Below are 13016 nucleotides of genomic sequence, written 5' to 3'. Positions count from 1 at the left end.
GTAGCTACTCGTCTTTCTGCAGATCTACTGCAAGCTTCTAGAACACCAACTGAAACCATAACGAGGAGCATCTTATAGACACATACATTTGTCTCAAATGTGTAATTTTTTCTATGGCCTACACCTGGGTGCAGTGGTCCGTGGGCATGTGTGTGCCCGGATCTGCCCATCGCCATCATCCGTGAACAAAAAGCTGGCTGGCTGAACTCATACCCAGTTACAGCCTCAGAACTCTGGTCATCGGCCCAGCTTCTAGTGCTGAACTCTGCTGTGAAACTCAAAGCTGGCCTGATTCCCCCAATTCCTCTTCTATCTTAATAATTCCCTTTCTGACGTTAAAGTTCAGTAATTAACCAAGATAGATTTTGTCTTCGGTATCAGTATCGACCTTAATACGTTTGAGGCCATTTGGACTGGCTTAAAATTCTGACCTCCCAAACCAACCAGAAACAAAAACATCAAAAAACTATCCAGAGAACGGAGTCTCACTAGTCCGTCACTTCCACCCTTATCCGACTGCTGCCTCCCGTTATGGTGGCCTGGAGAACATTCCCAGAGGCGTGAGCATCCTCTATGGGGCTGCTGCCCTGCCCCAGCACACAGGTACTTTAACTGGCCCCTTACCCACGTACACCGCCCCTCCACGAAGTATTTGCAGATGACTTTGCCTTTCTTGTCAGACTGCTGGTGAGGCTTGTCATGGTCACTTCTCCGGTAGCTCCCACCACCATCCTGTTAGGGACACAGAGTGTGAGCGTAAAGGAGGCTGAGAAGGAGGGGGTGGGGGACGGCGACGCTGACTGGGAGAGACGGGGTCTGAGGGACTGACAGGAAGAGAAGCTGGCCAGCAGGGACGAGCACTCCCTCGACAGAAGCGTCTTCATGGAAGAGGAGCAGTGACCAGCAGGTCACGTCCAACACCAAGGCGGAGCAGGGTCTGAGCCCGTGGCATGGAGCACCGGCACTCAGACGGGAAAAGCTCTTGCACCTGGTACAACACCACTCACCCCTGCGGGAACGTCCCCCAGAGGCAGTGTGCACACCTTCCTGTAAAACCACCAGGCTCGCCGGACGGGTCACCAGCAATGTGGCCCCCTGCCCCCCGTGAGATGAATAGTACTCATCAGTCAGCGGGGAACAGTTGTTGGAAGCAGGACAGGATCGGCCTCAGAGGCCGACTCATCAGAGACCAAAAAAAAAAAAAAATCCAAGAAGGGGCTTTGGCTAAACACACTAGATCCGGGTGAAGGGTCAACTCACGCCCATGTCCTCGTCATAGAAATCGTCGTCATCGTTCATTCCGCCCTTGTTCATTCCTCCTCGGCTGCCACCTCGACCACGACCCCGGCCCATCCCTTTCCCTCGACCTCGGGAACCCCGGCCACGGCCTCGACTTAAGCCTGCAGAGGACAGAGATGGCATTCACCGACTGCTTCTCTCCAGGACCCAAATCCAGCAGCCACCGGAAGGTGCCCCTTGGGTCGGCGCCACCTGGGCCCCTGCCCACCTCGTCCTCGGCCATCCTTGGACCGGCGGTACTGGTTCAGCTCCTTGGAGTACTCGTCATAGTCCTCCTCTCCCATCGGCTCCTCACTTTCTGCATACTGGATTCCCAGAAGGAGAGAAGGCAAATGTCATGCGGGGACCAATTAGCCCTGTCCCTAACTGTACTCTCTGCCCACACACTCCTTTTGGTTCATGCAGGTCAACAGGAGACTCAGATGGGCAGGTGAGCGACCGGGGGCCGCCTGCCTCTGACCCCCGCTTCATGGGCCACAGCCACAGCGGGGGTGGGGGGGGTTCTAATGCTCTCCATCGCGGTCTTCCCTCCTAAGGACTCTCAGTTCCTGGGGCAAACCCACCACGGGGCCTCCTACACAAGGGACAGCTGTGCGGCTGTAACAAAGAGCAGGCTCGCTGGGGACTGGCACGGAAAGGTCTCAGGCGGGGACAGACGATGAAAGTGGAAGTTGTACGCGTGCGCATGTGTATGTGGGGGGCGTGCATAAGCAAGCACCCGACTGCAAAGGCCTAAAACTTTTCTAGAAGACACTTGGGAAACTTGTGTCTGGGAATGGGAGATGTCTTCATAGCTTTGGTACCTTCTCAATTTGGAACCGTATGATTTCCTTTATCCAAAATAAGAAACAAACGTCGAAACACACAACCCTGGCATGAAACACTCTCCTTTCGCCACAGTCACAGTCTTACAGGCTCTCCCCACCAGCCCTCCCACCTTTCCCCCGGGGGCTGGAGGAAAGCTTACTTCCATCTCCTCTTCATAGAAATCTTCTTCGTCCTCTGGGTGGTCTCCCACGGAGCCTCTGCCCCTTCCGCGGCTGCCTCTGCCCATGCCTCGGCCTCGAGACCCTCCGCGGCTGCCTCGACCCCGGTACCCCCTGCCACGGCCTCGGCTGCCTGCGGGAGGATTCAGTTGGTGAGCGCCCCGAGTGGGAGCAGATGCCGCCAGCAAGAGAGAGCCCGTTTTCTGACCAAGGTCAGTCATCTCCTCCTCGAGTCTTCCTAGCAGCTCAAGGCAGCTGGTCCTATCGCCCCCCTGACTTTCCCACATGCCCTCAGTGGGGGGCCTCAGGCCTCAGCATCCTGGGTGCGCGCCTGCCACACTGTCACAGGGGCACCTGTCCAATGAGAGCTGCACTCACTGTCCAGTACTGTGGCCCAAGGCACACATGGCTACGGAGCCCCTGAAACATAACCAGACTAAGACATGCTGTAAGGGGGGACCACACATTGTATATACAGCACTTTGTTGAAAAAGAAAAAGAGAGGGGGCGCCTAGGTGGCTCAGTGGGTTAAAGCCTCTGCCTTCAGCTCAGGTCATGATCCCAGGATCCCGGGATCAAGCCCCGCGTCGGGCTCTCTGCTCAGCGAGGAGCCTGCTTTCCTTCCTCTCTCTGCCTGCCTCTCTGTCTCCTTGTGATCTATCAAATAAATAAATAAAATCTTAAAAAAAAAAGAACAAGAAAAAGAGAGGGCGCCTGGCTGGCTCCATCATCAGTTATGCATCTGCCTTCAGCTCAGGTCATGATTCCAGGGTCCTGGGATCCAGCTCTATATCAGGCTCCCTGTTCAGTGGGAAGCCTGCTTCTCCCTCCTCTTAAGCACGCGTGCTCTCTCTCTCTCTTTTTTCTGTCAAATAAATAAAATCTTTAAAAAAGCGAAAAGAAAAAAAGAGGCAGCTCTTTCTGCCCACAGGTCCTGGCCCCGTCCTTTAATAAAACCACCTCTTTGCAATAACAACAAAAAAGACAACAAAGAGTGAGAAAATATGAAATACCACATCTGTTTGGCTAATGTGTTAAAATAAGATTTTGAATGTATTAGACATATAAAATATACTGTTAAAATTAACGTTTCCTTTTACTTTTTCAATTTTTTACCCCTTTTTACATGTTTAACTTAACTACTAGAAAATTCTAAATTATGTGCAGACTTGCATTAAGTTTTCTATTGAACTCTGGTCTAGAATCTCCCCAAAGAACAGGGCTTGTCCAGGGAGGTGTCCAGGAAAGACTGCCCAAGAAAGATTAAATGAACAGCCACTCGACAATGAGCGGGACCTTAGGCAGGGCTAAGAACCGCTGAGCTAGAAGATCCTGTGAGCCCTCCTCCCTCGTGGGTTGCAAAACCTTGAGGGCAGGAGATGGTTCTAAGAGGCCCTCTCCCGGCATCCTCCTAACTGCCACAGGTTCAAAGTTCAGAGGTGTGGCAGTTCCACCTAGCAGTGCGAAAGGAGTTGGGAAGCTGGGGGAGGAGGCTGGGGCAGCCAGCTGTCAGTTATCCTCTCAGCACTGCATGACGCCCGTCTCTCCTCCCACACGCCAGGCCTGGCCGAACAGGTCCAACCTGCTCCACCATGCATCGCCCCAGCACCCCCACCCCATCTGCTCCCACGCCCCGCAATGGCCACAGGGCCTCACCTCGGCCCCGGCTGCTGCCTTCCTTGGAGCGCCGGTACTGGTTCAGTTCTTTGGTGAAGTCGTCATAGTCCTCCTTGCCCAGGTCCTCCTCCTCGTCGCCCTCGTACTCCCCGTACTGCTCGTTCTCGTAGTCCTCGTACAGGCCATAGCCTTTGCTGTCCAGCTTGGAGTAGGCCTTCTTGGGCAGGGATGTGCTGTGCGACGGGGGGTACTGCTGGTGGGACTGACGGGGAGAGGGGGTGAGCCGGCCCCAGGGCCCTGAGTCCAAACTGCCAAGGTCCCCGCTGTCCCCTAAACTGACCCATCTGTCTGGGTGTTTCTGCCATGGGCAAGACCTGGCTCCCAGCCACTTGGGGGGTACTAGGTCCCACCTGAATGAGAGCTGGGCATTGGACCCACATGTTTCTGTGCTTCAGAAAAGGCCATGGCTTGTAAGAAAATAGACATGCATAGACACCACGATAAGAACTGGCAAGGGAAGAGAAGGGGGTATTTCCTAAGGATATAGAGCAATCTTATTTGGGGAGGAGGCCTAGTAGGCAACAGGGGCGTCTTTTTTTTTCTTTTAAAGTAATCTCTATACCCAACATGGGGCTCGAACTTAATCCTGAGATCAAGAGTTCCATGCTCCGGGGTGCCTGGGTGGCTCAGTCAGTTAAGTGTCTGCCTTTGGCTCAGGTCGTGATCTCAGGGTCCGAGGACGCAGCCCCGCACCCGTTCCCTGCCCAGCAGGGAACCTGCTTCTCCTTCTCCCTCTGCCCCCTCCCTCCTCATGCTTGAGCTCGCTCTCTCTGATAAATAAATAAAATTAAAAAAAAAAAAAAAAAAAAAGTTGCATGCACCATCAACTGAGGAAGCCAGGCCCTCCAAGAGGGGTGCTTCTTGGTCAAAATTTTCTTGGGGGCAGGGGCACCCGGGTGGCTCAGTGGGTTAAAGCCTCTGCCTTCAGCTCAGGTCATGATCACAGGGTCCTGGGATCCAGCCCCGCATCGGGCTCTCTGCCTGCTTCCTCCTCTCTCTCTCTCTCTCTGACTGCCTCTCTGCCTACCTGTGATCTCTGTGTGTCAAATAAATAAATAAAATCTTTAAAAAAAATTTTTTTTCCTTGGGGCCTTAGAATTCAAGTAATGACCTACTTGGCACCCAAACTAGAAAGCCATTCTGAATGATGCTTTCCAAACTGTGCTAGTGCCAAGCGATACGGATGAAGTTAGATACGCAGACACACACGCAGACACACACACAGACACACACACACAAAGGAAAGGCACCAAGACCACCTTCAGTAGGTAAATGGATAAAACCAGCTGTGGTCCGTCCACAGTGGAGGATTATTCGGCAGTTAAAAGAAACAAGCCCATGAGCCATGGGGCTATGAAAAGACCTGGGCAAACCATGAACCCATACTGGTAAGTAAGAGAAACTGGTCTGAAGAAATTAAATGCTGTGACAAGTCTGGCTATCTAACATTCTGGAAAAAGCAAAACCACAGAGACAGAAAAAGGTTGCTGGTTGCTTAGAGGCTCAGGGAGGAGAGGGGAGATAAAGCACAGGGGATTTTTAGAGAACTGAAACTCTTATATGATGATCTATACAAATGCATAATGTCAAGCCTTTGTCAAAAACTGAAGAACTGGGGCACCTGGGTGGCTCAGTGGGTTGAGCCTCTGCCTTTGGCTTGGGTCATGATCTCAGGGTCCTGGGATCGAGCCCTGCATTGGGCTCTCTGCTCAGCAGGGAGCCTGCTTTCTCCTCTCTCTCTCTCTGCTTGCCTCTCTACCTACTTGTGATCTCTGTCAAATAAATAAAATCTTTAAAAAAAAAACAAAAACAAAAAACACAAAAAAACTGAAGAACTGCAAAACACAGAGAGGAAACCTTAATGTAAGCCACAGGCTCTGATTCCTAACAACACGTGGCAACTGTCTCAGCAATTACAACAAAGGTACCACACTAACAGAGCAGAAACCAGCTGGGGTGGGTAGGGCACTATCCACTCAGGGTTCTAGAAACCTGAAACTGCTCTTCGGGTGCATGGGTGGCTCAGTAGGTTAAGCACCAGACCCCTGCTTTCAGCTCAGGTCATTGTCTCAGGGTTGTGGGATCAAGACCCCACTGGGCTCCACAGGGAGTCTGAATGAGGGACTCTCTCTCAATTTAAGTTGGAAAAAAAGAAACAAAACTATTCTAAAAAAAAAAAAAAAGGGATTAATTTCTAAAACTCCACACTCATTACGAAGAAAACGAGAAAATACAAAACATAGATATGCAGACACTGGTGACTACGTTAGCAGACCTTAAAAACACCTCAACCCCAGGGTGCCTAGCCGGCCCAGTTGGCAGCACATGACACTTTTGATCTCGGGGTTATGAGATCAAGCCCCACAATGGATATAGAGGGGACTTAAAATCTTAAAAAAAAAAAAAAAAAAAAAAAAAACACGCCTCAGGGGTGCCTGGGTGGCTCAGTGGGTTAAAGCCTCTGCCTTCGGCTCAGGTCAGGTCCTGGGATTGAGACCCGCATCAGGCTCTCTGCTCGGCAGAGAGCCTGCGTCCCCCTCTCTCTCTGCCTCTCTGCCTACTTGTGATCTCTCTCGCTGTGTCAAATAAATAAATAAAATTAAAAACAAACAAACAAACAAAAAACGCCTCAGCCCCTAGTTATCAATCAAAGCTGTGCTGTGCCCTGCATTCCTTGTCTTGGTCAGGTTTAATGTCTGAGTCCCTGTTAGCAGATCAAGGTCAACGACAGCACTGTACAGTAATCACCTGTTAGGATGGACAATGGGATACTTAGGGTATGTTTTAGAGCTACTAGCTTTAAAAGCATTTTTCATGAAAACTTGAAAAACTATGTTGATTTCTCTTCTCAGAGATTTTGCTGGGGTGGGGACAAACAGCCCACAAACCAAATACTTCAACCACGTATCTAAGTTCAGGGTTACGACAGCATAAACGTCTGACTTCTGCCTCCGCAGCATTTGAGATAATTTACTCCTGTAAAACCATTCCATTCTCTAGCTGATTTTCCAGGAAAGGTCATTTCTGAATAGGGGCAGACAGCCGTACTAGGGATAAACCAGCAGGTTTCTTGGGACGGGGACATCCTCAGTCCCGCCCGGGTCATGGGAGGAAGGGTCTTAAGAGCGTGGCCAATGGAAATCGGCCACTGCCTGGGCTCCAACCCCTGCTCCTGAGCTATAGGGCTGGGACCTGGCTGGTTTCCTAGCTCTGTTTCCTCACCTGTACAGTGGGGATAAAAACAGGATGTCATCTTGCAGGCTTAAAATCCATATAAAGTGCCGTGCAAGAGTGCTCGGCACACAGCAAATGCTCGGCAAACACAGGCCTGACCTCACTCCCAGCTCCGCGGGGCCCCCCCGAGCAGCAGTTACTCACCGGCGCGTACGGAGGACTGTACTCTCGGTACTTGCGGTGCCCCTTCTCGCTAGGACTGAAATCCGAGTCATCTGAGAAGTCCGAGAAGTCATCGCTGGAAGAAGCGTGGCGCTGTAGTGACAGGGGAAGTGAGCTCAGTGACTGCCGCGGGCTGGCCCGCTGGCAGAGTCAGCCTGGGGACAAACCCTGCTCGAATGTGCCGAAGGGCTCTGCGCTCTAGAGAAACGCCTCACCTGGGGGCATTGAGTGGCAGTAGAGCGTGAGCTACCAACTCTTTAAGGGGAAAAAAAAGCTCTTTATCTAATTTGGGGAAGGAATAAATGACACTATTAAGAGTGGCCTCTGGCCTATGCGACCAGCGTGGCCCGGGGGCTCTCAGGCCAGGCCCCGTGCCATGTAGCCTGGCCCCAGCGTGCCCTCCTGGACCTACTTTGTGCTTGGATTTCCTCCTCTTCTTCGACCTCCTCTTCTCCTTCTCCCGCTCTTTCTTCCGCTTCCGCTTCAGTCTCCTGTGCGACTTCTCCTCATCTGAGTCGCTATGGTGCTTCTCCCCCTTTTCCTTCCGGCTCCTCTCAGGCCCTCCGGAGGTGTCCTGGGTCTCCTCGGCCCCATCATCTTCCAATTCACCTTCTTCCAACTCACCATCTTCCCTATAAACCAACCCCAAAGAAATATGAACCCAGGGTGAACCCAGGGTGTGAGAGGAGATGTCCACAGGCCCCAGGCTGCCCGCCGCTGACAGGCACACGGAGCCTGGCTGCTGTGAGGGAGGCCTTCCTCAGGAGGACATAAGGGCCACTGCCTCTCGTCCCAGCCCGCACCCTCCCCCCTCAAAAAAGGGCTGCGTCCGCTTTCATATCACCTGGCTGGGGGTGGGGGGAGGGAGCAACACATCGGAACTTAAAAGTACTGACACTGAGACCAGCACAACTCTAAGCCACGATTTCTCAAAGTGCTCCAAAGGACTAGGGTTCTAAGAAGAAAGGTGACAAGGTTCCGTGGTCAAATGAGGTGAGGAAAGTCCCATCCTGGGGCTTCACAGTGCTTAATGCTCTAACAGAAGTTCCCAAATGTTTTACCATCAAGAAACCTGTAAAACCCTGTGTTCAAGCATTTCCAAAGCTTACTCGCCACAGAGGCTGCTTATCTCAGGGGACACGGACCAGCCACAGTCCCCAAGTGCCGGGGTGCATGGTGGCCTGAGGTCACTGGTAAGCCCTGGGAGCTGAGGCCCAGTGGAGACAGGGCCGTGACTCTGAACCAGGTGCGGCCCCCACGCTCCAGGGTCCTACCCATGGTCAGGCCTGGACTGCGCCTGAGGATGTGAAATGTATTTTACCAAAGCCCCATAAAGAAGTGCGAGTGATCAGCTCTGGTTTCAAGTCTGAGCCACACCCTTAGCTGCACAGCTCTATGCTGTGGAGTGGGGGGCAACCAAGCAGCTGGGGAAGGGGAAGGGGTAAGGGAAGGGTCCCAGACCCCTCCTGAGGTCCTCTCCTAACAGCTGTGAGAGTACCCACAGAAGGGGTCCCCCCACCCCACGGCTCTGAACCCAGGGATCCCTTCTGGCTCCCCTTCCTATTTTGTCACTTCCCCCCTGTGACCCGCATCCCTACCCTAGTACTTGAAAAAATAAGAGCACTCTCCAGACACTGCCAACAGGACATTCTAAATGTCTAACTATCTGCAGGGTGGGGTGAAGGTGTGGGGATACATTGGGTTAAGGAGAAAAGCAACTGGAAAAAGAATCCAGTTTTTAGCCAAACCCACGGACACATTCTCGTACACAAGTACAGGAGTTGGTTGAAAAAAAAATAAATTAAGTTTTCAAATCTTTTAAAACCTCCCAGAGTTCCTGCTGTATGACCAGGGAAGGGTATGTGTGAGAATATGAAAGATCCTTCCTTCTCTATTAATTAAGACCGCAAATGAAGATGGAGAGAACATAAATAGTGGCGTAACGAATCTGGGACCCAAATGGCTACCCACAACAGAACGAATCCAGGCAGCAAAGACCTCACTGCTCAGACGAGACCGGGGCCAGTGTGAGAACAAGCCCACCACGTGAGTGGGCGCCCAGTACCCCTGCAGGGGGCACACTGAAGAAACACCACACTGGTGATTCTCCCAGAGGCCCTCGCGCCATCCCCTCTGTCCAGATGTCAAGGATGCAGACAAGAGGAGGCTCTCTTTATTCTCATTCCCAATTCAACGGGGTCGGGTCAGCTTATAACCCAAGTGGTCCCAAACTCAGATACCCCAGCAGAGGTCAAGGGCAGCTCCCACAGACACAGTGCAGGACACAAAATTTGCTCTGATGTTTCAAAGGAAAACAAGACAGGAAGGTGACCAATGGATGCATCGCGTGGCTTCCTTGCAAACCGCCAAGTTGGGGGGTGGGGGAGTCAGCCCCACAGGAAGATGTGGAGCAAAGCTGGGAGGAGCCAGCATTCCTCACAAGTGAGGCACCTTCTGGCAGGGGCTTGGGTGCAGCCTACGGAACAGGGTGTGGGACAGAGCTGCCTGGGCTGCAGTGGCCTTGCCCTTAGTCAAAGTACGACCAACTGGGGAAACTGGTTTCTGTGAGCCAGCCAGCCAGAGGGAGTGGCTGTTAAAGGGCAGCCTGGCACACTCCCTGCTGCCTAGAGCTGTGGACACCCCGGGGAGGGTGGTATTATTACTGGAGCAAACATGATGCGTGTTCCTGCTGGAACACCGTGGGCAGGCCCAGTCGCCACACCCCAGGAGAAAACACAGGGAGATGTGGCCAGACCACACATACGGACATTACGGAGCAGAGGAAGGCCCAGAGACAAACCAGAAACATAGGCAGACCTTCCATGAAGAAAAGCTAAAAAGAGCATCACTCTTGACAATAGTCTGGACAGGAAAAAGGGCAGAGGGACATGGTGAAAATTACCCAGAAGCCCAGGGCAAGCAGGGGTGAAGGGAACACGGGAAGACAAGAATGGCCCCCAGAAGCCCCGGTTCCAGAAAACAAGGTTCCAATAGCAAGACCCCTTCAACCCTCTTGTTTCCAGAAAGGAGGATTTCAAAGGGAGAGGAGGTGAAGGGACTTGTCAGAAGCAGACAGCCCAGACACTCCCTCACCCCCGCCCACTCGGGGGGAGGACACCAGGACAGGGCAGAGAAAGGTCCTGCCCAAAATCAGTGGGGGCCACCGCCCCTGTCCTCCTGCCACACACCAGCTTGCTGGACAGCGCAGGCCAGTCTCTGTCTAACACCTGGGGAAAGGACACAAAGACCATTCAAGCAACTCCAAAGCCTTGATGGTGGCCAAGGATGATCCCAGAAGGCGGCCTTTTCATTCCAAAGCACTTCCCAAAGCAGGGAAGGACAGCACTCAAATCCGCCCTATGAAGACCCTGGGCCAAGGAGCGAGTCTCTTCATTCCAACACCTCCGGGACACCTGGGCTCAGTGACAATCTAGCACACAACTGTTTATAAAATGGGGGTGAATACTCAGAACTTTGTTTCCTGAGACGGACCTGGGAGAAACTGAGAAATACACAGTATAAAAACCAACAGGTGGTGACTTACGAAGGGAAACGGGAGACTGGAGGGGACAGAGACGGGGACACTCCAGTGACCAGTGTGCATTCTCGGCACCATCCGGCCATGCTGTGCTCTGAAGCTTCTCAGAGCCCTGGGCTGACCTCTGGTCACCCGCAGGGTCACCCCTATGCTACCACGGGAAACTCACAACTCGCCGCCCAATGTCCTGCATGAATACGGGATCTGTTTCAAGAGGAGAAAGAGGACAAAAAAAGACAAGACGACCAAACCCGCTGGGACCGGGGCAGAAATCCTGGGGGGCACAGACACACCCTGCACGAAAGCAGTCTCCACAAACAGCAGCCTGGCTTCAGTGGTGCCACTTCCCAGACAGCCAGCAAAACCCATGTCAGAGTGGGATTAAACACCGAGGGAGCGCGCCTAATAGAGTGTGACATAATCCCTCAAGAAAAGTGGGGGAAGCCCCGTCGCGCTAATCATTTCAATCTAGACCTGCCAAACCCTCTTGAGACCAGCATGCAGGAGAAAGCCTGCGGCGTCAGCCGGAGCCGGGACGACCTTATTCCCAGAGCCTGGACTGGCAACTTCCCAGCATGGCTGCCCTGGGGTTGGCCTGCCAGGGCCATTAGGGACGGGAAGCCAACCAAGCCGGGGGACTGCCTTGGAACCGGCACCCAGGAGGGAATGGGCAGAGGCCAACGACTTGCCGAGGGTCAGAGCAGTCTCGTGCCTCCTGGACCAAAGCTTCCAGGGCATTTAAATTTCCATTCACAGAGCTGGTGACAGCCAGCTCCTCTTCTCGGGTCAAAGACCAGATCTGGACGCCCATTCTAAGGACTGCCCATTTGGCCACTCCACGGGGCACGTTAGAGTGCTGAATTCATCATACACCATGGGCTTGGCCAAAACAGAACTGGGTAAAGAAACCTCAGGATTCAAAGTAGGCGGGCCCTAGCCACCAGCCTACAGATTCGGGCACGGGGCTCTGTCCTGCCAGCCGAGTGACAACCAGCTCTGCTTGTTCCCTTAGCAGCGCACGATTAACTTAGCCTTGGTTTTCCCATCTGTGGAATGGGATAACTGTGGTACCTACAAGGATTTTTCGGGTTAAATGAAATAACATGGGTAAAGCCCTTGACACGAGAAAAGTACCAACTACCAAATGAAAAGCAGCTACTGATTTCAAGAACCAGCTACCATGAGCGTGCCTCTGCATGGATAACCCTGAACTGGCCCAGATGCTCACTGGAAAGCGTCCCCCCCCCCACCTTGGGGGCCACCGCTAACTGCTGGCCAGCTAGTCCCCACTTCACTTGGCCCCACCGCGCATGCACAATCATCTCCCGACAAATCCCGCTGCTGAAACTGACAAACCAACATCTTCCTCAGCTCTGATCTAGCTGGAAAGAGAAAGTAACCAAGTGGCTGACCCTAAAGTATCCAAGTGGCCCCCTAAAAAAAAGGGCACCTGGGTGGCTCAGTGGGTTAAGCCTCCGCCTTCAGCTCGGGTCAAGGTCTTGGGGTCCTGGAATCGAGTCCCACATCGGGCTCTCTGCTCAGTGGGGAGCCTGCTTCTCCCTCTCTCTCTCTGCCTGCTTGTAATCGCTCTCCCTCCCTCTCTCTCTCTGTCAAATAAATAAATAAATAAAATATTAAAAAAACAAAAACAAAAACAAATGAAGCTGCCCAACATGGAAATTCTCTAGACAAGAGATCTGGATGGAAGCTGCAAGGCGCCCGGGTTTGTGGCTCAATCTGGTTTACGAAATAAAATGGGGGAGGGGAGTGCGCCCAAAAAAAAAAAAAGAAAAGAAAAGGTGGAAACTCATGGGAACAGTGGCTGTTACCTGAAGATCATGAGAGCCCTTGACAAGAGACGGCTAGGTTAATGTGAAGGTCAGGGTTATGATCATTAACTGCCCAAGCGCTCAACAAATTGCCTGGGTAGGCTCTGAATGACCTATTAACTAGGGACAAAATTATAAAATTACAAGGAGGCTCTGCCTCTTCAAATGTCTAACGACAGGCCTAAACGCAGAAGTCCCCAAAGTCCCCAAATTGACGTGTGGGGTAGTTGTTTACTAGGAAGGAGTGAAGGCACAGAGCCTTTTCCTCCACTGACAAGGAGGTGGGACAGC

The 13016-nt window shown here is 52.6% G+C and overlaps 1 protein-coding gene across 11 annotated transcripts in view; it reads right to left on the bottom strand.

Annotated features, from left to right (window-relative positions):
* The window catches only part of ZC3H4 (zinc finger CCCH-type containing 4), a 42072-nt gene that overhangs the window by 17844 nt on the left and 11212 nt on the right, over positions 1-13016 (bottom strand). For all 11 annotated transcript variants that reach the window (XM_045077121.1, XM_045077120.1, XM_045077130.1 and 8 more), the window contains 7 exons: positions 7771-7990; positions 7341-7451; positions 3942-4164; positions 2267-2418; positions 1508-1604; positions 1261-1400; positions 625-732 (listed from right to left, as the gene is read on the bottom strand). In XM_045077121.1, coding sequence (XP_044933056.1) covers positions 625-732; positions 1261-1400; positions 1508-1604; positions 2267-2418; positions 3942-4164; positions 7341-7451; positions 7771-7990 — 1051 coding nt within the window. The remainder of the gene's footprint in view (positions 1-624; positions 733-1260; positions 1401-1507; positions 1605-2266; positions 2419-3941; positions 4165-7340; positions 7452-7770; positions 7991-13016) is intronic.

The sequence above is a fragment of the Mustela putorius genome, unplaced genomic scaffold, assembly GCF_011764305.1.
Source record: "Mustela putorius furo isolate JIRA1106 unplaced genomic scaffold, ASM1176430v1.1 tig00000196_pilon_pilon_pilon, whole genome shotgun sequence".
Lineage (NCBI taxonomy): Eukaryota > Metazoa > Chordata > Mammalia > Carnivora > Mustelidae > Mustela > Mustela putorius.
Note: the sequence above shows the minus strand (reverse complement) of the source record. Positions and strands in the feature narration are given on the sequence as shown.